We start from the raw sequence: 25,132 nt of genomic DNA, 5'->3' as shown, positions 1-25,132 counted from the left end.
TGGAACGTGCCGCCTAAGCGTGCCTTGGGTTGGTGTACCTATCCCTGCAGGCTGCCTCGCCAGAGTGACAGCGCAATGACAGCAACAAAAGACAACCTTGCAACAGTGCACTCCAGAGATGCCATGGGCCCGAGACGAGAAGCACGAGGCGAGCAGCTCGTCGAGCATATGAAGCCTGGAGCGGTGGATGCCAAGGCGCCCGGGTTCCGATGTGGCCTGGTCTGGTCTGGCGAGGTCCTGCGCTGGCGGGCTAGGCTTGACTCTCACACGCGGCGCGGGTGGTGTCATTGCCGTCGTCATCACCAGACCTCCTCCCCTCGCGCCCGTCACGGCCGTCACGCCGTCACCTGCCTGCCTGTGCTGCTTGCTGCACCCTCTCTCTCCTCTCTGCCAGCGCCCCCTGCTCGCTGCGTCTCCTCCTACCCCAGCTCCAGCGGGGATCACATGCATGCGCCAGGCTCCGTCCCGTCCCACCATCCTGCCATCCCATCCACCTCAAGCCCCCCAAGGGTCCTACAGCTGTTCATGGGGGAAGCAGCTCCCATAACATCGTCACAACTGATAACGGCCCTCTAGACAAGCGACTCACAGTGGCTGGGCATGATCAGTAAGGCGCGCGGAACGGGGCGGACACGACTCAGACGCCTCGGATCGCCCGCACTTTGTGCTTTCCCAGCCTCGCGGGACCACCGCCCACGACCGAATGCTGCGGCCGAGCGCCGAACCCCACTATGCGCTCCACTGGGACACCAGATTGTCTCACTTGACGCAGTGCAGTGACTCCTCTAGTATTTGCATTCGATACTGACGAACCACCAAGGCGCGCCACAAGACTCCCGACCAGCCCAGCCCACCCGGTTGGGCCGACCGTTTGGATCTTCATCCGCCGCTTTCTTGTTCTTGGGCGGATCTCCGGCACGGCATTGAGCCTTCTCCTGTGCCGTTTGACTTTCTCCTGCGATACCCACTTGTGGCTTGTGGCTGTCGACTCCTCTCTCGGTGTTCCGCACCAGCCCATGGACGGTAAAACCTAGATCGCGCACTTTATCTGCCTTATGCATCTTCCTCGGGATTATCTACCTGGAAAAGGAGGTCCATGTCATGTGGCATTCCTGCCCAGGCCCTTTGACAGAAATCCCCCGCGAGTTCTGGATACCTCCTCCATGCCGAGGGTAGAGTGTACAACTGCATTGGTCTATTTTCTGTGCTGCCCATATTGGCCACCGCTGCATCCTTGCAAATGCCAAAACGCTATGCATGCTTGATTTCGTCGCCAAGAAACGAGTACGCGGCAACTGCCCTCCCGATCGAGCAAGGCGTGCCCGTTAGGTCCCCTTAAGCCTTCCCCATTCCGGTTCGAGCGCAACATCGCCGTCGGTATCGACGACCTTGCCCCTGTCCCATTCACGCACAGCGCCTTGTTTCGTCCACCGCACGTCTGTCTCGTCCTTCTTGTCGCCCGTTTCCCATCGCTTGATCTCGTCCTCGGTGAACCCTACGCTTCGCAGTCTTTCGGCGCCTTGCTTGCGCCATTTCTGTCGGTCACGATATGCCTCTACTGTGCCTTCCCAGTCGGCTTCCGCAGAACCTGACGCGGGCTCTGGACCCACGTCCATGGTAGGATCGTAGTCTGCTGCAAAGCGGCCATCAATACCAGACGAGCTGGCATGCGCGCCCCGGCCTCGAGCACGCACAGTATCCTGCTTTGGCGGGAGGGTGGGCCCGATTAGGTCGTCAAGTGGATCAGAGTCCGACTCCATCTCTGCAGGAGCGTCCCGCGTTCTTGAAGACCTTGAAGGTGCTGATCGCTTGTGTCTTGCCGGGCTCCTGCTGCGGGACCGTATCTTGTGGTGTCGATCACGTTCTCCTTTGTGCCTCGAGCTCTTATGGTGATGTCGACCCCTCTCTGCATCATCCTGACTGGTGTCACGCCTCGAGCTCTTCTTGTGACTCCGGCTAGTCTCGTCGTCGCTGCGATCTCGGTATGCGCGACGCCTCGACTTCCGATCGTGATCATCCCGGCTCTTGTCCGCGTTCAATCTTCCTGCAGATTCGCGTGTCGTGCCCGACTCGTTGAATAGATCCTGGCTTCTGCTGCTGGAATGCCGGCCAGACGTTGTGTCGCCTCTTGAGCGCCTCGGTGGTCTTGAGCGTTCCCTATCATCTGTTCCTCGTCTGCCGTCTTCAGCAGTCTCCGCTCCTTCAGCCTCCCCGCGCCTCCGTTTCGTCGCCCGAGACGAGGATGCCGCACCGGGACTTATGAAGGCGGCGATGTCGCCGAGGATGCGCTTGCGCGTGTCTGCAGGGCCCGGCCGTGCTCGGCGCTGCAGCCGCTCCTGCTCGCGTTGCTTGTCTCGCTCGGCCTGTTCGAGCTCGCGCAGGCGAGCCTGTGATTCGGCGCTCTCTTTGGCCAGCAGAGCACGGTTGTGGGAGTTTGTGTCGCGGATTATGTTGTTCAGGAATCGGGTGTTTGGTTTCGGCTGGTTTTGTGGTCGTCTGCCGTGCAGAAAGTCAGCCATCTGTCATTATGCAGACCCCGGTCAAGGCAGCGGGCGCACGCTCGTGCGCTTACTTTGAAGATTTGTAGGCGTCAAGGCCGAGGGCCGAGTACTTGGTTGAGCAGTCATTGGCCTCTTGCGAGAGTAGTCCGGCGACGTAGTCGTCGGTCAGGAGAGGATATTCCTTCTCAGGCATGGTGCCATGCTGCAGCTAGCGGACAGCGAGTATTGGGGAGGGTGATGTGTTGGAAGACGAGCCTCAGAATCCCTCTGTATTCGTCGTGACGGAGAAGCAAGTAAGCGAATGTTGTGTTTGGAGTTCGAGATACTCGGAAACGAGAACAGGCTGAGCGTAAATGCTACTCTAGATTGGCTTTCGGATGGTCTGATGTCAGGGTCCTGCCGCCGAGACAGTGGTGTGTGACCCCACATCCCCATTTACAGTGTGTAGCACAGCAGCATTGACAGTACACGTCGCCTGGAATTAAGTGTCGGAGTACAGTAGGGTCTACAGTGCTAATAGCACTAGTCCGAAAAGGGAATCGATGTAAATAGAGACTGATCGGCCCTTTACGCGTGATCATGGGCGATTGAGTAGCCCAATCCCACAAACATCCGGACTCCAAGGTATTGGTGCACCCTTGAATCGTATCGGCACATTGCGCTAGATCACCTGTTCTTCTGCGTTCGTTTCCTCAATCTGCAATCTAACACGACGCTACCACATCATGCCGCCCAAGACACCACAAGAAGTGTTGGCCGCCATAGAAGCTCTGCACGCTGATCATGAGCTCTCCATACTTCGGCTCAGCGAACCCATAGCAGCCGCAGAGGGCCCGTCAGCTGCACGCAGAAACTCGCAAGACCCAGGCCAACGGACTTCTGACGTGTCAAATGCATCCCTGGACGATGCGCCTACCCCCGCCTCGCTAGAAGGGGATCTCGAGCACTATCGAGAGCTCTTCGCAAAACTCCGCTTCAGTTATGTTGAGCAGGTCACCAAGGAGAAGTTTATCCGCGCGATTGTTGGCGACCCGCCTCTGATCGTCACTCCTCAGGAGAATCTCGACTTGGAAGCGCAGAACCTCGAGGCGAAAGCTGCGCTCAAGGCCCTCAAGACAGACGTCACAGAAACGGTGGCGCGGCTCGAGGCGCGGGCACTCGAGCTGAGCGCCAAGCATGAGCGCCTATCTGCAGAAAATTCCAGGCTCGCGGGCCTTCCACAGAGGATCAAAGCGCTTGAGGAGTCTGTCGCAGCTCTGAGGCAGACACAAGAAGCGGCAACCAGCAATCCGAACCCAGATCTGAACCTGCCTCTGAGCAAGACCTTGGAATTGGTGGAAGCCAAGAAACGGCAGAGGGCTGAGCTTGATCGACAGCTCGAACAGTTGCAAGCCCTTGTGCCACGCAAGAAGAAGGAGCTGGATCGCCTGCACGCAGAGCTGCAGCCCCTGGAGACGAAACGCAACAACAGCAGTGCGGCCGCGCGCGAGGCGAAACGGCGGAAGGACGCTGCGCTGGGCGGGGTGGAGGACGACCTGGAGGAGAGAGGACGATGGTACAGAGCAGCGGATGCCACACTGCGCCAGCTGCTGAATGTGCCTGCTTGAAGCCTACCCTAGGCTGGGGGTTGAGCAACGGCGGCGTATGGGAGATCAGGGCAAATTAGGCATTCGGGCGGCGTTTGTGACGGGGCACTCCCTGAGATATCCATGGGCTCATGTTGGCGTCAGGAGTTGTGTTGCGACCATTTCGTTTATAGATGTTGTATTTACATGAATTGCCATGATGCCTTGTTCGAACTCACAGATTATTCCCGATAGCGCTCTGCGGAACGCGAGGTTGAGTAGCGCACGACAGTGCCTGCGCGGAATGTGGCCGCTTCTCAGAGTTCGACGGGGGGCTCGAAATCTGGGGAGTTGCAAGCCACTTTTGGTCGGGCAGGGACTTTCTCCACAGTCCGATTGCGCTCCCGATGCAGGGGTGTGTCTGCCGTCATGCGGGGAAGCTCCATGCAACTCCATCATACCCCGGGGGAAGGTGGGCTAAACCGCGGCTCGTACAGAGGAGAGGCCCTTTCATCCTGGGCTATACACAGTTGCTCTGCACCTTCCTCTCTCTTCTTTCTTCTTTCTTCTTTGTAGCAAGCAGGCTAGATTCTTTCCCCTCTTTTTGCGAAGCGTTGGCTTTTCGACATCTCGATATCACCAATATGGTCGTTTTTAAGAGCACGCACCCAAGCATTGACTGTAAGTGTGCATGCTCGAGATGGCCCTTTTCCTGATCATGATGGCCCGAGCGGAGTCCGTTACAGTTCTCGACTGACACTAAACGCGCCAAGTGCCAACCGACATCACTATCTGGCACTGGCTCTATGGCGATGACTCTCCCTATTCGCCCATCAACAGGTTTCCCGAAGACAAACTCGCTGGTTTTCTCGACGCCTCGACTGGAGAACGACTGTCTTGGAAACAAGTCAAAGAAGCAGCCACCTACATTTCCACGGCGCTCACCAAGAAATATGGCTTTCGCGAGGGCGAGACGCTCAACCTGTTCAGCCGCAACTCGGTGTGGTATCCTGTCACCTTGTTCGCGGCCATCCGAGTTGGTATGTCCAAGTTTGAGCTGTGAAGATGTTTTCACCGACATGCTTTTGTCTCTGTTGCACGGCTGAGAAATGTCTTTTTTTTACTGACAAATATTATGGAACAAAGGCGGCGTTGCGTCCGGTGCCTCTCCAGCTTATAACGTGGAGGAGATGACATATGCACTGAAGACGGCCAGCGCTCGCTTCATCGCAACTCACCCTGCATCCATGGAGGTTGCAGTGAGGGCAGCCAAGAACGCGGGCATCCCGAAGAAGCACATGTTCTTGCTAGAGGGCAAGTATGAGGACTACACGACGGTCCAGGAACTGGTTGAGATTGGCAAGTCTTACGGGCCAGAGGGGCAGGTCGCGGAGTACAAGCTACCTCCTGGCAAGAAGAACAAGGACGTCTGTGCATTCTTGAGCTTCTCCTCTGGCACCACAGGACTGCCGAAAGCCGTGAGTAACCGTGCCTTGTCCTGGTATACTCAATCGCCAAGCTTAAGCTGAACTTTTTGTTTTCCAAGGTAATGATCGCCCACCAGAACGTCATTGCACAGGCCATGCAGATCCTCCAGCTCACTCCGGAGGACACGAACAAGGCCCTCGCCGTGCTGCCCCTGTTCCACATCACCGGCATCGTGCACAGCATGAACCTGCCCGTCGCCAAGAACGCGGAGGTCATCATGCTGCCCACATTCACGATGGAGGGGATGCTCGAGGCCGTCGTCAAGTACCAGATGCCCGAGATGCTGCTCGTGCCGCCGATCCTGATCCGCCTCGTGCGCGACCCGGTCGTGGACAAGTACGACCTGCGGTGCGTGAAGCGCTTCTCGTGCGGCGCGGCGCCGACCTCGGAGGAGATCCTGCAGCTCCTGCAGAAGAAGTTCCCCGGCACCGGGTTCAAGCAGGGCTACGGCATGACCGAGAGCTGCTCCTGCATCACCGCGCACCCGCCGGACAAGCTCGACTTCCGTTACGCGCACAAGGTCGGCACTATCGTGGCGAGCACCGAGGTCAAGATCATCAAGGAGGACGGCACGGAGGCGGGCATCGGTGAGCCTGGCGAGATCCTGGCGCGCGGGCCGCAGGTGGTCATGGGGTACTTGAACAACGAGAAGGCCACGCGCGAGACGTTTGATGCGGATGGCTTCCTGCACACGGGGGACCAAGGCGTCATGGGCGAAGACGGGTTCCTCACCATCACGGACCGCATCAAGGAGCTCATCAAGGTCAAGGGCATCGGCATAGCGCCTGCCGAGCTCGAGGATCTGCTGCTGGGCCACGAAAAGATCGAGGACTGCGCTGTGCTGGGCATCAAGGACGAGTGGTCCGGCGAGAAGCCCAAGGCCTACGTCGTGCTCAAGCCTGGAGTCAGGAAGGAGCAGGCGGTCGGGCTTGAAATCCTGGATTATGTGCGTGCCAACAAGGTGCGGCACAAGTGGCTCAAGGAGATCGAGTTTACCGATGAGATTCCCAAGAGCGCCAGCGGCAAGATATTGAGAAGGGTGCTGCGCGATCAGGCCGCAAAGGGCACGGCGGGGCTTGTGGTCAGGGCCTCAAGCTCAAAGGCGAAGTTGTGAGCATAGTTACTGGTCGACATGGGTCCGGGAAGTGCGCAGTATGCGACTGGCAATGTATGGAAGCCGTGATTTAGTCGTTCACAATCAAATGGCGATGATACGGATATATCACAATCGGTTTTGACAACTTCGTACTTCCAAGGAATAAATAATGTAGTGTCTTGTGTATGTCTTTTTGATTTTATGCCAGTTCGGTCTATCTGTTGTCCATTTTTTTTCATTTCTAAAAGTTTTGTCCTTGGGGTATTTGTATTCCATGAATTGATGGTTTTGGTGGAAATTTCACTTTCTCATTTTTCACCCGTCTCACTTGAAGATTTTTGTATCATTTTGAACCCGTACATGTATTGTAGTTTCATTGATGACGAGACAGATTATTAATTAACCTTGTTTGTTTTCTTTCAATTCCAGAGACCATGGCCAGCTTACAGCAAAATGAATTTCCCGACAATCCACTGAGAGGGCGTCGCAAAAATCCCCCAACAGTAAAACCTGTCACGATTTGTTACAAACAGTATTCGTGGAAAAAAAGGGCCAGGTCAGACCACAAATATGAAGATGGTACACTCCACAGCTCATGCGAAGATTATCATATCAGTGACATGCGAGGCAGTCCAATTGCAATAAGCGCATATATATCTACATGATATCTGATTCACGCTTCTCTCCATACTCCTGAGACTGTGTCTCGAAACGTCCCATCAACACCTTGACGCTTATAACTTTGGTTGACACAGTGGCGATATTGTAGCCTCCATGCAACACAGGTCTTTGCAGAACATCGCAGGACTCGCCACGGCCGACCATGAAGACCACTTAGAGCGTTCCGAGGCACTGGCCGCGTGCGTCTTCGTTCCCAGACCACCATCGCGACAACAGCCACAGTCTAAGGCCACAGGATGCGCGCCCACCGTGAAAGGGCGTAGAGTTGTGGCGTGGAACTTCATTGCTCGTAAGAGGCCCGAGGCTGGGACACCAGCCGTTCGCGTTTCTAGCGAGAGACGTCGCGGCCGGTGTGCAGACTGGGCACTGCTCAAGAATGGTGTAGGTCCCTTCGCTTTTACAATCGGCTAGGGACACACATGGGATTGCTATTCGAGGATGCTCTTTCAGCTCAAGCTGGGGCGTCTTCATCTGCCTCTGCCTTCAGACGCTCCTCACGCTGTCGCTTCTTATCGAGGAGCTTGTTCAAGGTTTTCGCGGTGTTGAATACACCACTTGTGCCCGCCCCGCAGGCTGCACAGCTTGGGTCTTTCCGATACCGCTGCAAGGCACATGGCAGGCAGAAATAATGGCCGCACCTTGTGACAATGGGCTCTTTGTACGGCCCTTTACAGATGATGCACGCGAAGGGAATCTTCTCGAGCAGGGCGGCCTCGGCCGCATCCTCGCCATCATCCTCGGTTTTGGCAGAGCGATCGGCACTGGCCATGACGGTGCCCGAAATGTTCTTCTTGCCCCTGTTGACCTTTTCCCACTCCTTGTCGAGCTGCCAGCCCTGTTGGTAGGCCTCTCGAGCGTGGAGGAACTTGCAGTTGTCGCCGAATCCACAGAAGCCCGTCTGCTTGTAGTCCTTGCACACATCGGGCGCGAAATCGGTGACGGTAATGGTGCGGATGTTGGTGGCAGCCTTGATCGGGCCTACCGTCCTGTTGGGGGCGTCTGGGTTCTTGGCGATGTATTTGGCCTGGTTGGCGAGGCCTTTGTAGGTACCGTCGGGTCCCTGGGGTCCGGTGCTATCTTTCGTCGTTTGTGAACTGCCGGGAAGTGGCCGCGTCTTGCCGAGCAGAGCAGCGTCGTCCTCGTCGTACCAGTTGGACTGCTTGGTGGCATCGTTGGTGCTGGTGATCGGCACGCTGCGATCGGCCTCGAAGACCGTGGCGGAGGAATGGGCGGCCGCAGGTTTGTTGTCCCGCGACGAGGCATTGACCGCGGCGGTCTTCTTGCGCCGCTTGACCCGTTGGCCGGCTTCGTCCTCGGAAGATGTGTAGTCGTCGTCGCTGTCGCTGTTGGCTGGAGGTGGCGTTGCTGGCCGCTTCCTGATGTTCGCCTTTGCCTTTGCGCCTCTCTTTTTGAAGAGTGCCACCGGGGCAGCGGGCAGATCGGTGGTATCGGCCATGGTGAAGAATACACTGCTTCGAGGTCTCGGAAGGCAACGGAAGGTTGGGAATTTTCTGAGTCTGGAAAGCCGCAGGTCTCGTGCCTGTAGTAGTAAATCACGGCCGTCACACTTCGAAAGTTGCAGCTCCGTCACTGATCCACAGCATTCGCAGGGGTTCTTGGGCGTGCTTAACAATCGTCCTATAGAGACACACCGTCAAGCCAGTCCCTCGTCGTGGCTGGTGCTCTCCAGTCGTGGCGTAGCTGAGTCAGCGGGGGTGGGGGCTCACCTCCTCCTCGAGGTGATGCAGCTATCGAGGCCGGGCCCATGCTGGGATCCACACTGCGGAGCCAGCTAGACGTGCATGCCAGGTACCCGTCAAGTCCAGTCCCGCCTGTGGGATCTGGCCAGCCAGCGCGCGGGCGCACAAGATACCTGTGGACACTGCGGATTGCTTCTCCCTCGACTGCCCCACTACGCGCTGCGACTTTGCTGGCCCTTTGTTTAATTAGCCCTCGTCACTACTTCATGCGCCAGGCAAGCAGCAAGGGTCTGCAGGGCCGCACGGCGAGCATGACACTTGTGAGATACTGCAGGCGACGGAGAAGATATCAGATGACTCAGAGAAGCATTGAATCCAAGCCCTCGCTTTGTGGCTAGCTAGTGGACAGCGCGTGCCAGTTCGTGCGACTGAGGGCGGGTACGTTCCTGGTGCTGAGTTGCATGACTGATCCGAGGTGTCGCTTGCGCTTGTTTACTTTGGACCATCCCGTCCCCACGCGTCCCGGCATGAAACTGCCCGCCTCAACAGGCCGGCCAACAAGAACGTCTGGACATTAGGCACGCTCTTGGCAGCAAACAAGGTTGTTTCTGGAGCCGAGCCGGTCCTGCCAGTCCTTCGTCCGCTGCGCTGTTATCGGTGATCACCACTCATAATCGCCGCACGTCATCCTGTCTTGACAGATCTGTGATCCTGGCTGGTGGCACTTGACCGTGTCGTACCTCTGCCCCCTCCTGTTCTTGCCATCAGCTAGTTCCCGTGCACCCCTAAGCGACCATCGACAAGATCTTCCCAGCGCCCGAGCTCTGCTCCAGCCAGTGCAGTTCGCGATCAAGCACGGCGCTTGACAGATCTTTCGGCTACAGCATTGTGCAGCCTGGGGTGCTTGCCAGAGCAAAGCGTTGCTGGCCCCGGGCCCTTGTCCAGTCAGTGCCTGCGCTGGCGCCGTTTCGTCCACCCAGAACCCAATTTCACCCTGCCGTGTCCACTGCCAAGCAGGCGCCTTGCACGCACGCTCGCTCCACTCTCCGCCGCCCCCAGTCGTCGCGCGTCCAGCTTTCACGCTTCTCTGCTTCAGCCCACCGGCCGGGCTTCTCTTTCTCGCTACTTCCGTCATCCGCCATCGTCGACCTTGTCGTCGTCGTCGTTGCTGTCGATCGCGGCGCTCTTTCTGTTCCTTTCCCCTCTGTCGTGCCGAGCCGTGCTGTGGCCCCCTAAGCCTCACCAGCTCCTGCATGTCACCCTTCCCGCCCACGCGGCGATAATCACGCCGCCTCACGTTCCTTACCTTTTTCAACACAAACAGTTCTTTTAATAGCTCGCCTGCACCGCACTGCAGAGTGTCGAGTGTCGGCTGGCCTTTGCTGCCCCTTTCGCCCGCCATGGCGTCACCAGAGCCTGCCGACGGCAGCAGCCATAATCTGTCGTCGAGCTCGGCTGCCACGACACAATACGATCCCTTTGTCTCCCCCAAGCCTGCGGTGGCTGCCAACCATCGCTTCTCCAGCTTCGATCCAAACTTCTTCGCTCTCGCCCCTAATGCTTCTCCGGCTCAGGCCCGCAAGGCTCTCCAGGCCCATCTTGCCGACACAGATCGCCGTATGGAGGAGGCCGGCAAGCTTGGCACAGCCCTAGTGCAGCAGCGCAAGCAACTCGAGGAGCGGCTCCAAGATCTGGACAGCATTCCCGCCGAAGAGGACATCACCCCGGACCTACGCGAGAAGCTCACAGAGATCGAGAAGGAGTACAACGAGGTCGCTCGCGAGAGTGCCCGGGCGTTTCTTCCCAAACAGCGCGTCCCTTCAAATGAGGCCGCAGCCGCCGGTGGCTCGCCTTTTGTGCCTGAAGTGAGGAGTGGCCGAGTAAGCATAGCTCTTTGAGAACCGGGGATCGATGCATACAGTATTCTAACAAGACCTGCCTGTAGCGCTCTGTCAGCCCTTCCAAATTTGAGGCGCAAGCAACCGGCTCTCCAACAAAGTTGAGCGTGCCCAACAGAAAAATCCGCAACCAACCAGCGAATCGGATCCACGATATCGAATTCGCGACCGAAATCAGCACATCTCTGATTGCACAAGTCCGCAACCTGCAAGCCCTTCTTGCTGAGAAGGAGGAAGAGCTCCGAGAGGTCAAGGTCGAGAAGTCCAAACTCGAGTACGAGGCCGAGGGTTTCCAGCAACGTGTCAAGTCGCTCGATGAGAGCGAGCATCGCTACAAGGATGAAAACTGGAATCTCGAGACGCAAATTCAACAGCTCACAGCTGCGCAGAGAGAGGCTGCCGACAAGGAGAAAAAGCTGCTGCAGAATCTCAACTTACTGCAGGCAGAGAAGAATGCGGCGCAGCGCGAACTTGACGAGACGAAATTGAACCATGCCAAGCTCGTCGAAGAGCATGCAGCCGCCGTGAAGCAGCATGACATCGAGCTGGGCACTGCCAAACGTACCCTGGTCATGGCAGACTCTGACAAGGCCACGCTCCGCAAAAAGATCGATGATCTCACGGGCCAGAACACCGAGCTGGCCAAGGCCTTTTCATCCCAAAGAGGACGTGGAATCGAACGTGAGCCGTTGCCTGGCATGAGCGACGAAGACTTTGAGACCGCCAACGACAACATCACTCCCGAGCATTCCCCGCCTGCTTCGCCAGTCAAGGGCACGACCCCGCGACACTCGATGCTCGAGACGGAAACCCTCAAGACGTCCTTGGGCCACGCGCAGCGCACCATCCAAAGTCTGCGTACCAACTATCATCGCGAGAAGACGGAGAAAATGGAGCTGAGGCGAATGCTTCAGGACGCCCGCGACGAACTCGAGAAGTCACGCCAGGAACCTCTGGGCCTGGCAAAGCGTGCTCGCAAGACCGAATCTAGAGAGTTTAAGAAGCCACCACGGCTGCTGGGAGGTGTACGTAGCGTGCGCAGCGAGATCTTTGCGGGAGAGGACCCCAACTGGGAGGACCAGATCGGAGAGCCCCACAGCCCTTCGCTGTCCATGTCCTCGGTCCGCACTCCAAGACTCCCGCCGCCCATGGAGCACGACAGTGACCAGTTCGAGACTGCAAACGACGCCAGTGATGCTGCGTTCGAGACTGCCAATGAGAGAGGCACCGATACAGACTTCCATACTGGTGCCGAAGAGTTTACTAGCGACGATGCACAGACCGAAACGGAGAGTCCGTCGAAGAGGGCCACTAAGGCAAAGACGCGGCCGGTCTCTGGATTGACGCGTAGTGACTCCCTTCTCAGCTCGGCTTCGACTGAAGATGATGAGTACCCGTTCGAAAGCGACACGCGAAGTCTGAACGCTTTCCCGCCCTTGCAAGCTCGCTTTCCTCTGCGAGTAAGTCGCGGCGCCAACAGACGCTCCCGTTACCCCAGCGAAGAGCCCAACCTGCAAAGCAGCCCCGCCAGTCTCGTCGCCAGTAGCACTGCAGGGACGCCTCATCAGACCCCGATCCAAAGTTTGGCTGCTGAGCTGGGCGATTTTGATGGCAGCGACAATGAGTCCACCCTCTCTGCAACCCCTAGCAGGAGATCCCTCCGTGCAAGGACTGCTTCTCCCCCGCCTGCATTGCCCCCTCTGCCGAGGCTTCCTATGGTAGATAGCGGCACCATGACCGACTCACTCGTGAGCAGCTCCTGGGACGAAAGACCCATTTCCATGGCTACTGTTGCGAGCGGCCTGTCCACAGCATCATATAGTGACGCTGGCACCCAGGACCTCCATGACAATCTGGACAAGTTCCCGACGCCTCCAACTTCTGCCCCTTCTGCTGGCCTGGGCATCTCCAATGTGCATTCCGTCTCCGTGGAATCGCTACCTGAGCCAGATACTCATGCTGTGGAACTGGCTGCTCTCAAGAACGAACATGCTGACCGAGTCAAATCTCTGGAGGCGGAGCACGCTGCAGCTGTTGCCTCCGCTCTGGCCGCCCTCCGTGCTGAGCATGCTTCGGAAATCGATGCCCTGGCCCAGAGGAATGAAGATAGCCGGGCCCAAGCGGCACTTGAATTGCAGTCCAGCCATGCCGCCCAGCTGGCGCAGACTGAGGCCACTATCCGGCAGGAGCATGCGCGGCAGCTGGAGGAATTGGCTGCCGAGCACAGCAAAGAGAAAGACGCTGCTGCTTTGGCCGCTGCGGCAACCTTGGCAAGAGAACTTGAGGCAGTCAAGTCTACACATGCCGACGAGCTAGCTTCAAAACTGTCCGAGCGTGAGGCTGCTCATGCTACATCGGTAGACTTGCTGACTGCAGCGCATGCTGAAACTCTTGCCCGCAACGATACTGAGAGACAAAGCCAGCACGCCCAAAATGTCGACGAACTGAAGTCGACCCATTCCCAAGAGCTAGAGCGTCGCGAGAAGGAGCTTCAGCTATCTTTCAATGAGACTCTTGGCGCGCTAAGGGCCCAGCATGAGGAAGAGAGGAACTTTGCGAAGAGGGAGAGTGAGGCCGCCCAGCTTGCTGCTATTGCAGCACTTACCGCAACTCACACCAAGCAAATTGAAGATGCGAAGCGTGAGACCGCGGAGAGTGCTGCCAGGGAGCTAGAAAACCTCAAGGCTTCGCATGAGCTGGAATTGAAGCACGCCAACGACCAATCTGCAGCAGCACTCGCCAGCCAGATTGAGAGTGCCAAGCAGGCTCATGCGCAGGAGATTGACGAAATGCAGAAGAAGCTAGGCTCGAGTCACTCACAACAGCTCGAGGCTCTCAAACAGTCGCACGCATCCGATCTTGAGGATTTGAAGACAACGCTGAATACCACCCACGCTCGCGCGATTGCGGAGCTCCAAGAATCACATGCTTCAGCCTTGGAGGAAGTCAAGCAAAGTCTGACCGCGCTACATGCTCAGGAAAGCCAGACCCTGATCAAGGAGCATGCACGCGAGATTGAGGCTATGCGGGCCGCTCACGAACAGGCATCTGAGGCTTTGAAGACAGCGCACGGCAATGAGCTTCAGAATGCGGAGGCGGTGCACAGCCAGAAGATCGAGGAAGCCAGCAAGAAGCAGACAGAGTTGCACACAGCTGCCCTTGCTGCTCTCACGGCTGCTCACGTCAAGGAGTTGAGCTCCACCAAGGCAGAGGGCGAGGCAACTCTTGCCAAGGAGGTGGCACTACTCAAGGAGACCCACGCCCGGGAAGTGGAGTCCCTCAAGGCACAGCACGCTGCTGCGCAAACCCAAGAGCTGGAGAACTTCAAGTCTGCTTTGGCCAAGCAAGTCGAATCTTCAAAAGCAGAGGGCAATGCTGCTCACTCTGAGCAGCTTGAGGCACTCAACGCAGCCAACACGCAGATTATCGAGGCGCATAAACGCGAAAGCGAGCAAGCTCAGGCGCAAGCCTTGGATCAACTAAGGACGACTCACGAGCGCCTGGTTGAAGAGCTGAAACAGACACACGCCTCCCAACTGACACAGGAAACGGAGAAGCTGGCAGCTGCACATGCCCAGGAACTCCAGGCAGCGAGTCGTGAGAGTACGCAAGCCAAAGCTGCTGTGGCCGATGACCTGAAACGCGAGCACAGCGCCAACCTCGCGCAAGAGGTTGAACGTCTCACATCCGAGCATGCCCAGGCACTTGCTGGGCAGCAGGCTGCTGCTGAGCAGTTGCGCAGCAAGGCTATGGAGGATCTTGCAGCTTCTCACAAGCAGGCCCTTGAGGATCTTCGCAACACTTCCGACCAATCAAAGACCAAGGAGATTGAAGAGCTCAAGGCATCCCACGCGCTTCTATTGGAGCAGCTCAAGGCTGAGCACGAAGGCTCGAGGACGAAGCTGAGTGAGGAGCTCAAGACTGCTCACGAGCAGGCCCTTGGCCAAAGCCGAAGAGAAGCGGAAGAGTCGAAGACCGCAGAGCTCTCTGCGTTGGCTTTGGCACATGCGAAAGCACTTGAGGACCTAAGGAATGAAAATGGAAGCTCACACGCCGAGCAGCTGTCCGCTCTCCGCACGGAACACGAGACCTTGCTCGCCCAGAAGCTCGATGCGTTGAGGAGCGAGCTTCAGACACAACATGCTCAAGCACTTGAACTGTCCAAGGCTGAGCACGAAGGTGCCCGTACAAGCGAGGTTGCAGCGGTCACTGCGCAGCAGCAGGAAGCTCACCAGGGCGAGCTGCAAGCTTTGAGGGATCAGTTGGATCTGATGCAATCGCAAGCCTTACAGGCACTTAGAGTCGAGCACGAAACGGCGATGACCCAGAGCCTGCGGGAGGTCGAGGAGCGACACAACTCCGCACTTGCCACCCTCAAGTCTGATCACCAGTCCTTGCTGGCGTCCGAATTGGACAAGCTGAAACAAGAACACGCCACGGCGCTGGCACAAGTTGGGCAGGAGAACAACGCAAAGGTTGCGGATGCCACAGAAGCCCTCACCAGGGATCACGCTCAACGTCTTGAGGAATTGGCCGCGCAGCATGAGCTTTCCCTTGCGAAGGAGATTGAAAGTCTCAAGGCTGAGCACACCCGAGCCTTAGACTCGCACAAACAGCAAAGTGCAGCAGACTTGGAGGCTCTTGTCACGACACATGCCAATGAGCTGGCAGCGCTGAGAGAGTCACTCATGATCAAGCCGGCTGCCCTGGCTTTCTCCGGCCTCAGTGTTATTGAGACTGAGCCGATAGATCCTGCCGATGTTAGGAGCCCGAAGCGTGAGGCCTTCATCATTCCGCGGGAGTCGGTCGCCAATGGACACGCAAGACAATCTTCCCAAGACATGCCAGCATCACCACGGTCGATCATTAGTGACGCTGGCTCAACGGGAACCGTGCGTATAAGAAGGTCTCAGGACAGTCTCGCGAGCTCTTCTCAATGGCAGAGAATCGTCGATCCAAGCACCACACAACCGCAAGAAGCTACCGTCGCTCGGCGCCCAGGTAGCGCGGCGAGTGCGCGAGCGTCTATCCAAGACCTTCCCCCCTTGCCAGCCAACCACCGTGAGGTTATTGAGGCTGCTCGGACTCAGTCTTCTAGTGGAGGAAAGGGCACCATGGGCCCGCCACTCATGCCGGCGTCAGCCTATCGCTCTACCTCGTCGTCCCGACCTCGTACCCCTGGTAACCAGCGACCAATGTCTTCTCAGTCCACCAGCAGCACAATGCTACGTGCAGGACGAGCCTCGGCTGACGTGCAGTCGCCTCAACGCTTGCCCCCGCGTAGCCGCCAGTCTTCAGTGTCATCCTTCGCATCGGAAATTGACACGAGATTCAATATCCGTGGAGACATGGGCATGCACGCCGCCGGCTTCGGACCGAACACCGATCCCCGCATGATTCAAGCAATCACGCAGACCATGATCGGCGAGTATCTCTGGAAGTACACGAGGAAGGCTGGTCGTGGGGAAATGTCGGGGAATCGGCACAGAAGGTACTTCTGGGTCCACCCCTACACAAGGACTCTGTACTGGGGCGACCGAGACCCGTCTACTGCGGGCCGTTCCGAACTGAAGGCCAAGAGCGTGTCGATTGAGGCAGTAAGAGTCGTCACCGACGACAACCCAATGCCACCGGGACTACACCGCAAGAGCTTGATTGTCATCTCTCCTGGGCGCACTGTGAAGTTCACATGCACTACAGGGCAGCGACACGAGACCTGGTTCAATGCCTTGTCGTACCTTCTCCTGCGCACAGGAAACGAGAATCAGGCAGATGTTGAAGATATCGCTGGTCAGATAACTCAGGAAGACATTGACGAATTCAACCCATCCGCCAACAAACGCCCCGCCAACGGAACCCGACCCCGTCCTCCGGCCTCCCTATCGTCCTATAATTCCCGCACTACGCGTGGCACGGATTCCCCTCAGATGGAGATGAGCATGGCCATTCCGACGCTGACACCGACACACGAACGCGGACCTGCGCGACCCGGCACACTGAGCCGTCTTAGTGGTTACTGGAAGTCGAGCACCGGTTCGATTGGCACCTTTAGCAGCCGGCGGGGTCGTGGCCATGTCATTCCTGATAATGCCATTTACGAAGCCAGCGAAGTCCATGACAGCGCCGAGGATCTTCGACAAATCATTGAACAGCAAGATCGAGAGTCTGATAAGCTCGAGAACGTCAGAGCCTGCTGTGACGGTATGTTGCCCATTGCTACTGACGTGCATAAGGTTCCGATTTCAGCTGACACTTTATTTAGGCAAACACGACGTGGGCAGCTTGTCACATACACCAGCAAGACGTGGGCGTCTGTCTAGCCTCCATGCCCACCCTAGCACGTATGGCACAGCCTCTGGAGCTGCGTCAAACTCAGCAACGCCCGTCGGAACCGTGCGTTCGTGAGCTTAAAACATACACATTCCATCATTTAAGATTTTCTTTTTTGACAACACCATCGATATTCTCGTTACCATGACAATCCTTCCGCCGATTTTTCTTAATTCCGTACTCGAGCACCGATTGTTCATCAGATCCAATACTGGATTCTCACGACGTCGACGACATTCTCTATCATTTCCTTGTCACTTTTGCTTCTCCTGCATAGGAGCTGCGCGTCCCCTGGAGGGCTCTCTGCCACAGCAAATGCTTGCTAATTCTCGTCATTTGGGTGCGCGCCTGGTTGCAAGGTTGCACAAGCTTGATTTGAACAGCGGCCTGAGCCGTGGGAGTTCCATGGAGTTACGATATCCCGTCCTCTCATAGTTACCATCTAGTGTACCGCGATTTCTAATGCCAGGGCGTAAATCTTGATCAGTCGTGCTTTGAAGTGTGAGGTCTAATGCCATATAAGGGCAACGCTGGCTCCTGTGGTGATTTGTCAAGATGCGGCTGCTAGTCTATGTTGCCTTTGCTCGAGACGAGAGTTCAATCAAAAGGCGTGCGTCCAGGTGGGGTTTTTGACAACCCGCGAGAAGAGAAGATACAGCGAACTACATGAACGGTATTGGCAGCGCTTTCACTCAGTTCGGACTTCTGTACTGCGTCGTCATGTCATGGCTTGGGTAGGCTCGCCACTCGCTCCCAATGGGGAATTAGGGGGGGGGGGGGGGGGGGGCGTGTCTTTGCGAAACAAGCTTTTCCCATCATGGGAGAACTCGGGAACAACGGAGGAATACATGCATGCACCCTAGAAAAACACGCGCGGCGCGCGCTCTGTGCTAATAATGACTATCAATGGCCGGGCCCTGGTGGCCGTAGATGGGATCCTGGGCGAACCACTCCAGCTGCTCGATGTTGCTTTCGAGCTTGGCCCCGTCCTCCCCTTCGTTGCCGTAGCACATGTCCCAGCTGCATCCGGGGGGATAGCTGCCCACCATCTCGAATGGACCTGGTAATAATGATGATTTTGTTGACGAAGACGGCGAAGAAGAAGAAGAAGAAGAAGTGTCTTCGAGCAGTCGGTGCCCGACGCCCGCGGGGACGACGAGGACATCGCCCGTCGCGACGTCGGCCGTGTGTCCCCCGGGGTTGTCCTCCCCGCCGAAGCGGAGCCTCGCAGTGCCGCGGGTGATGACCAGGACCTCGTGCGTGGTCGAGTGGAAGTGCGTCGTCGAATACATTGTGTAGCGCCACTGTGGGGTCACGACGCCGGTGCTGCGGAGGTGGGACTCGACAGCGTCGGCGAAGGAGGATGGAGATGGAGATGAGGAGGACGAGGAGGAGGATGAGGATGAGGATGGGGAGAGGGAGAAGGCGCCGTGGTAGTGCACGAGCGGGCGGTGCTGGATGCTCGTGTTGGGGATCTGGTTGTGCGCGGGGATCTGGTGCTTTGTCACGCGCAGCTCTGTGAGCGGGGTGAGGAGGGAAGTCATTTTTTCTTCTCTCCCTCGGAATGGGGGCCTTGAGGATGGGAGAATTGGTTTGGGATCGTGAGCTGCAACTGGTGGGAGGTTTTGACAGTCAGGATTTACAGGGAAAGGTGATGGCGCACGCAGCTGGACCTCGTGGAAATGACGGGGGCGAGGAGCTTTCCGAGTGACAACGTCATTATGCCGTCTTGGGCGCGTCGTGGACGGAAGTGGCGGCCTGCCGGCTTTGGGGGCCCCCCGGCGCCGGGCCTGGAGTGGGGCCGTGTCTGTCTGCCCGGCATGTCACTGAAGCACTTGCGGCACCTTGTTAGCCCATCGCGACACACAGCTGGCATTCTCCTCGACTGCTGGACGAGTGCGCCGCATTTAATCCCTCCGCCGGGAATTCGCGAATAGCCTGTTGCAAGCGCCATAGCACGCGGTCCAACTTGCGAGTCACAATTCTGGTACATAGACTTGGTCACATCATTGGAGCCGTTCTTCTAGTTCTTCTAATACCCGGACAAATTCTCATTTTTATTTTTTGTTGCGCCGTCGTGAATTAATTTATCAAAAATACAAAACCCTCCCCGACAAAACCTCATCATTCCGACGAGTTGTTGATCATGTCGTCCGCAATCTTCTCGGCCAGCGCATAGATGGTGGCGAGCGGGTGCCCCGGGGGCAGCAGTGGGAAACTGCTGGCGTCGACGACGCGGAGGGCCTGGACGCCGTAGACGCGGGCCCTGCTGTCGATGACGGCCATGGGGTCCGACGCCTTGCCCATCTTGCACGTGCCCGAGGCGTGCCACACGGTCTGCAGGCTGTCCTGGATGACGGCGAGGATCTGGGCGTCGGTCTGGTGCCGCGATCCGGGCCAGTACTCGTCGCCCTTGGTGATGTCGCTGAGCGCCGCCCACGCCTCGCGCGCGCGGCGGAACCAAGCCACCGCGACCTCCTGGTCGGCCTTGGCCGTCAGCCAGTTGGGGTTGATGAGCGGCAGGTCGTCGGTCGAGGCCGACTGGATCGTCACGTTGCCGCGCGAGACGGGGCTGACCAGCGCGCCCAGGACGGTGGCCACCTGCTTGCCGTCCAGGGGCTGCTGGAGCAAGGGGAAGGTGAAGTCGCCCAGGAAGCCGCTCGCGGGCAGGTGCTCGACCTCGGGCCAGTCGTCGGAGAACTGCGCGAGGGCCTCGGTCGTCTCGGCCGAGAAGTTGGCCCGGTACTTGGCCGGCAGCTTCTCCCAGCCGATGAACTCGCACACGTTGGACGACAGCGGGCCCGACTGCTTGGTCGCGTACTGGGACAGCGCGGACAGGAGCTTGAGCGGGTTGTAGAGCGTCGCCGCGAGGGTGTCGAACTTGATCTCGAACGAGGGGCCGAAGAAGACGTGGTCCCACATGTTCTGGCCCACGCCGGCGAGCTCCGAGATGACGGGGATGCCAAACTTGGAAAGGGTGCTCGACTGGCCGATGCCGGAGACTTGCAGGAGCTGGGGGCTCTGGAACGCGCCCGCCGAGAGGACGACCTCGCGGGTCGCGCTCAGCGTGTAGGTGACGCCGAGAGATGTGACCTGGACGCCGGTGGCGCGGCGGTCAGAGTTGAAGAGGATCTTGCGGGCCATGGTCTGGGTGTAGACCTTGAGGTTGTCGAGGCCCGCAGCCTTGGCCGCGTAGATGTACGAGGCCGAGCTGCTGCGGGTGGCGTCGCTGGGGCGGATGTTGACCTGCGCGTAGTGCGTGCCCATGAGGGAGCCACTGCTGAAGTCTGGGTTCGTCTTGAGGCCCAGCTTCTCGGCGGCCTTTGCGTACCACGTCGTGAAGGGCGCGACGTAGTTGGTGTAGCTGACGTGGATCGGGCCGTCGTTGGAGCCGCTGAAGGCGGTCGCGTCGTACACGGGCGTCGTGTTGGCCGGGCGCTTCGACATGTCCGGGGGAGTGAAGTGAACGGCCTTCTGGAAGTGAGGCACCAGGTTGTCGAAACTGTATCTCATGTCAGAAAAAGAAAAGAAAAGGGCACCTCGCCGCCCAAAAATCACAATGTGCGGCGCAGACTCACGTGTAAGAATCGTCGCCAACCTCGTCCGCCCACTTCTGGTACGCGCCGACGGTGCCGCGGTGGTGGACCATGAAGCTGACAGTCGACGTGCCTCCGAGGGCCTTGCCGCGCAGGTAGTGCATCTTGCGGTTGTTGGCGCCGGCCTGGGGCTCGGTCTGGAATTCCCAGTCGATCAGGGGGTTCGAGTCCAGCATGCTGCTGCCAACGCCAATGATGTCGCCAGCCGGAGTGGTTCCCAGGAGAGGCTTCGCAATCTCGTAGAAGGTGCCGGCCTCGACGACGGCAACCTGGTGGCCGGCCTGGGCAAGCCGGACCGCAACGGCATTGCCAGCGGTGCCACCGCCGATGACAACATAGTCGTAGGTAGCAGTCTTGCCGGAGGCGCCGTTGAGAGCACCCAGGGCAGCCTGGGTGAGCCCGGCGCCGCTGAGAGCGCTTTGCAGGACCTCGAGAATGGGGTTCAGGAAACCGCCCAAGAGGGACCGGGCCGAGGGGCCGCTCACCGGCACTGCTTGGCCCTGCTGGGCAAGCAGCAGCAGCAGCGAGGCGATGAGCATGGTGAAAAGAGTGGAAGATGGCGCAAATGGCCGGAAACGAAAGGCTAGAACCATGATGAGTTCTGGATGTCTGGCTTTAGGCGGTTCACTCGTGGGGTGGTGAGTCGCTGCCTGGTATCAAGCCGGTGGCCTTGGGCACGGGGCGTACATCATCCTTAAGTACTCCCATTTTTTTGGATGTGCTACCTCTTGTAAGTACTGTCATGTGCATGAAGAACCGCGGCTGAGGTCTAATTGCAAGAAACGGACCCTGGCGAGCATGTCGTGATGTGGTGGATCTGGCCAAGGCAATAGATAGCGGACGCCTGAACGGAACGGTAGGGGAGGGGACCAGGATGTGCCCCTTAGCGTTGGAGCAGCGATACGACTTTGAGTCAGGCACGCCGTTCGAGAAGGGCCCTCGAAGAGTGGCAGCTCAGCGCCGAGCGAAGCACGTGGATCACGGCCTTCTGGCCGACAGCCGGGGGCGGCGATCCCGTCCAAGGTAACGCGACATTTGGACGGTTGGCCCACTCAACCTGCCCATAGCACAGCAGTGTTAAGAGAGCTGACACCTGCCACGGCTTGCAAGGCGACTCCACAGCATGAAGTGGTGTGACAGGCGTGCCCGAAGCAGGGCTCGGAAATTGCACCAGCATTGTCTTCAAAGCAAAAAGGCTTCCAAAGCCGTCTTCTCGAAACCCCCACGGTGTCTGGACCGTTGGAGTATTGGCGGCCCAGCTAATAGCTGAAAAAGTTCCTGCATCGGGACCAGCTCTTGTGGATCTCGCGGTGGCGCAGTCTGCCGGAACTAGCGGAACTCGACCCTGCAAGAGTAAGGCGTGCTCGGCTTCGAGTTCAGACGAGGCCATGCCGAGATGCATGTGGTTCGGTTCGGTTCTCCACACCGGCCGATGTCCAGCTGGGAATCGTAATCCCCATGCTGGCGCCATCGCCTCCCGCCGTCCGAGCTTGTCCATCATCGCGAGCTCGGGGCCGTTTATGGCTTCCTAGCACGGCAGGCCAGCACTCGCGTCCCGCTTCGGCGCTTGTATTATGGTGATCTGCGGAGTCTTGCAAGCTGGCCGTGTCCTTGTCGGGCCCCAGGTCTTGATCGCGGTCAAATATCTGTTCACACATGGTGCTCCCACCAAACATTGGCCGTCCATATATGGAAGCCCTCGGCCCTCACCAGAACGGTGGCGATTGTTTACTCAGGCTCGTCCTGTCCTTGCATTGCTGCTCCGGATTCAGTAAGTTGTCAACCTGGCTAGGTGATCCTCAATTGCTCTCGGAATGCGTGTCCTGACCAGTGTCTGAAACCTTCACAGAACCTCTGGTGATGTCACTCACAGAATCTCGGTTTGTGTAACTCGTTCGTTGATGCGTCTCGCGAGACTACGAATGCTGTAAACTAGGAGCCACTGGTGGTCTCGCAGAGGCAGACGGTAAGCCAGAGCTGTGTCTCTCGGCCGAGATGATAATTAGATGAGTCCTGGTTGTAGTAGGTGGAGCTCATAGAACCCTCAAAGAGTAAGTACGCTAGCGTAGCGTAGCCACACCAGTCAAGAGTTACTGACAGCCTTGGGCCTCCACAAATGAACAGTCATTACGACGTCACATAAGGCAAAAGTCTCCGAAGCCGATGGATTTCGGGGCTGCCCCGACGTTGCTAGACATGTGTGGCTTCAGGACTTTTCTCCGCCAGATGTCTTTTGCTTCGTCAGACAGCTCCCCCTCAGACAACGACTCTCCTCTTTTGGATGTAGCAACACTCCACAAGCACATCCACTGTCAAGTGGTTTTCAGATGCCAAGCCAAAGGCGTCGAGGTCTGTGTGTGAGCTGGCCGCGCCCAATGCAGCAGCAGTTGCATGAGCATATGCCGATCATGCCGGTCGTGCTACTCGATCATGCCTGTCGGGATATTATCTGTGGCTGAGGGTGTTCATGCCTGGACAAAACCGGCTTGCAGGTTCAGGTGAATCAAAGCGGGGCTTCATATCGCACGAACGACGAGTTGCATGGGCGTGCACAGCAAATGCTTCCGGCGCGCCAGTGAAGAAGAACGCGTCCTGTTGTCGACACTGCCACTGGCTTCTCCCCTGAGGACGCAGGTCGCCGTGCTGGGCATCGTCATCCGAGGCATGTGTGGTTGCATCCGACTGATTTACAGCGCAGCTGGGAAATTTGGCCAGCACCCCGGGTCAGGGCCCCCTTTCCTGCTGCAGACAAGTCCTGAGCATGTGAGAGGACCAAGAAGGCCCCAGACCCAGCAGGCTGGAACCCCGTCTCCACAGATGCTGATCGCAACGGCCACAGAAAGATGTGCCCCTGCAGAGGGGAAGCGGCAGTGCTGCTGGCCGGGAGGCAGGGGATGGGTTGCCGCCTGGTGAAGCAGCTGTGGTCTCGAGATGCGGACGACCAGGCTACTGTAGATACCCTAGCGTGCAGGCTGTGCCTGTCCTGTCCAAGTCTGATCTGTAGTTCCCAGCGGCCATGTGCTGCTGCTGGAGAAAAGAGAAGGCTGCCCCTGTCCTGGGGTGCGCCTCATCCCTGGGCTAGGCTGGATCGGGGGGAAGTCGCAGCTGCGTGAAGCCCCGTCACCGCTGTGGCTGGCCACTCAGGAGCCCGCTGCGCGTTGCAAGCGCCGGGGTGGGCCCCTGGCCGTGCCTTCCCAACGCCTAGCGCAAGCCCCGACTCTGCCTGCCCGCGACACCCTCATGAGACGGCCCTGAAACACCGTCCCATTGGCCCGCAGCCCATCGCCAAGGGGGCCCATCGTCGACTCGCCTCTCCATCTTCGTCCCATTGCCCGCTGCCGACTTCTCTCTTCCTCTTCCCTCCTTTCTGCTTTCGTCTTCGCCTTTTTCGTCGTCGTCACCACCACCATCCAGCCGCCTTCGCCTTGCGGTCCCTTTCCTTCGCTTCTTCTCCCAGTCTCGTGTGCCGGCCACATCGCAGACTCTTTTCCACCCTGCTTCTAATATCCTCACGTCCGGACTGGTCCGTCATCACAACCCGCTGTAATTCCCGCTCCAGCGCTCAAAACCCAAGACACGCCATGGCTGCCTCAACATCGTCTCTGCGCGCCCTCGTGGCCCTCTGCGTCCTCGCCATGCTCCAGTGCACCCTCGCCTTCTCCATGCCCGGCTTCGGCGCTGCCCTCGCCCCGCGGCAGAGCCCCAACGCGGGCGTCCCCGCTGGCACCGCCGGCACGGCCGTCACCTGCGCCGATTACTCGCGCGTGGCCAACATGTCCATCATCGGCCTCAACTCGACCCTGCGCGGCGCCTTCCTGCGCTCCGCCCCGCACGGCACCGACGCCGCCTCGGCCCTGCTTGACACCCAGTCGCCTAAGCTGCCCGCCTACCAGTTCAACGTCGCCCTCAACGCCCAGTGCGGAAACCTCACCACCGTCGCCTTCCAGGGCGCAGACTTCAACCTCAGCCGCGGCATCGTCGCAGAGTTCACCATCCTCCCGGCCCCCGGCATCGGCGTCGAGGGCCTCACCACCCTCATCCTCTGCATCGGCATTGTCTTGTTCATGGGCGGCACCTTCATGACCATGGAGTGAAAGTTTTTCTTTCGTTTTCGGGGGTCTAGGTCGCAGAGGGAGAGGGGAGTGTCGAGCGGGGTGGGCGCGCACATCACTGGCCCGAGAGGCACGACAGTCGGGTTTCTTGTACCCACATGTATGCCTGGGTTGTTTTCAAGCGTTGTCTTCTGGTTGAAGAGAGGGAGGTTCAGCACCGGCGAT

At 58.3% G+C, this 25,132-nt stretch overlaps 8 protein-coding genes across 8 annotated transcripts; 4 read left to right on the top strand and 4 right to left on the bottom strand.

Annotated features, from left to right (window-relative positions):
• Positions 1–1,325: 1,325 nt before the first annotated feature.
• B0I36DRAFT_368253 (uncharacterized protein) lies at positions 1,326–2,694 on the bottom strand (the record flags this gene model as incomplete). Its single annotated transcript, XM_046159590.1, has 2 exons — positions 1,326–2,496; positions 2,573–2,694. The coding sequence occupies 2 exons, from the start codon at positions 2,692–2,694 to the stop codon at positions 1,326–1,328; spliced, it is 1,293 nt and encodes a 430-aa protein (XP_046006479.1).
• Positions 2,695–3,100: 406 nt separating this feature from the next.
• On the top strand, positions 3,101–4,306 carry B0I36DRAFT_335504 (uncharacterized protein). The gene has a single exon (XM_046155486.1). The coding sequence runs from the start codon at positions 3,227–3,229 to the stop codon at positions 4,106–4,108; it is 882 nt and encodes a 293-aa protein (XP_046006478.1). The 5' UTR covers positions 3,101–3,226; the 3' UTR covers positions 4,109–4,306.
• A 404-nt stretch (positions 4,307–4,710) lies between these two features.
• B0I36DRAFT_377521 (uncharacterized protein) lies at positions 4,711–6,668 on the top strand (the record flags this gene model as incomplete). The annotated part of the gene is made up of 4 exons (XM_046160568.1): positions 4,711–4,747; positions 4,840–5,106; positions 5,213–5,544; positions 5,613–6,668. 4 exons carry the CDS (start codon positions 4,711–4,713, stop codon positions 6,666–6,668), a joined length of 1,692 nt encoding a protein of 563 aa, XP_046006477.1.
• A 910-nt stretch (positions 6,669–7,578) lies between these two features.
• On the bottom strand, positions 7,579–8,913 carry B0I36DRAFT_335501 (pre-mRNA splicing factor cwc24). Its single transcript, XM_046155485.1, has one exon. The coding sequence runs from the start codon at positions 8,785–8,787 to the stop codon at positions 7,783–7,785; it is 1,005 nt and encodes a 334-aa protein (XP_046006476.1). The 5' UTR covers positions 8,788–8,913; the 3' UTR covers positions 7,579–7,782.
• Positions 8,914–10,650: 1,737 nt separating this feature from the next.
• B0I36DRAFT_253471 (uncharacterized protein) lies at positions 10,651–17,334 on the top strand (the record flags this gene model as incomplete). The annotated part of the gene is made up of 5 exons (XM_046150759.1): positions 10,651–10,911; positions 10,977–12,929; positions 14,118–14,992; positions 15,800–17,130; positions 17,192–17,334. The coding sequence occupies 5 exons, from the start codon at positions 10,651–10,653 to the stop codon at positions 17,332–17,334; spliced, it is 4,563 nt and encodes a 1,520-aa protein (XP_046006475.1).
• Positions 17,335–18,078: 744 nt separating this feature from the next.
• B0I36DRAFT_335499 (uncharacterized protein) lies at positions 18,079–18,669 on the bottom strand. The gene has a single exon (XM_046155484.1). The coding sequence runs from the start codon at positions 18,549–18,551 to the stop codon at positions 18,150–18,152; it is 402 nt and encodes a 133-aa protein (XP_046006474.1). The 5' UTR covers positions 18,552–18,669; the 3' UTR covers positions 18,079–18,149.
• Positions 18,670–19,383: 714 nt separating this feature from the next.
• B0I36DRAFT_377518 (choline dehydrogenase) lies at positions 19,384–21,394 on the bottom strand (the record flags this gene model as incomplete). The annotated part of the gene is made up of 2 exons (XM_046160567.1): positions 19,384–20,761; positions 20,838–21,394. The coding sequence occupies 2 exons, from the start codon at positions 21,392–21,394 to the stop codon at positions 19,384–19,386; spliced, it is 1,935 nt and encodes a 644-aa protein (XP_046006473.1).
• A 3,042-nt stretch (positions 21,395–24,436) lies between these two features.
• B0I36DRAFT_368246 (uncharacterized protein) lies at positions 24,437–24,949 on the top strand (the record flags this gene model as incomplete). Its single annotated transcript, XM_046159589.1, has 1 exon — positions 24,437–24,949. The coding sequence occupies one exon, from the start codon at positions 24,437–24,439 to the stop codon at positions 24,947–24,949; it is 513 nt and encodes a 170-aa protein (XP_046006472.1).
• Positions 24,950–25,132: the final 183 nt, after the last annotated feature.

Source organism: Microdochium trichocladiopsis (genome assembly GCF_020744255.1).
Source record: "Microdochium trichocladiopsis strain MPI-CAGE-CH-0230 chromosome Unknown B0I36scaffold_11, whole genome shotgun sequence".
Lineage (NCBI taxonomy): Eukaryota > Fungi > Ascomycota > Sordariomycetes > Xylariales > Microdochiaceae > Microdochium > Microdochium trichocladiopsis.
The sequence above is the reverse complement of the archived record's forward strand: the minus strand, read 5'-3'. Positions and strand labels throughout refer to the sequence as shown.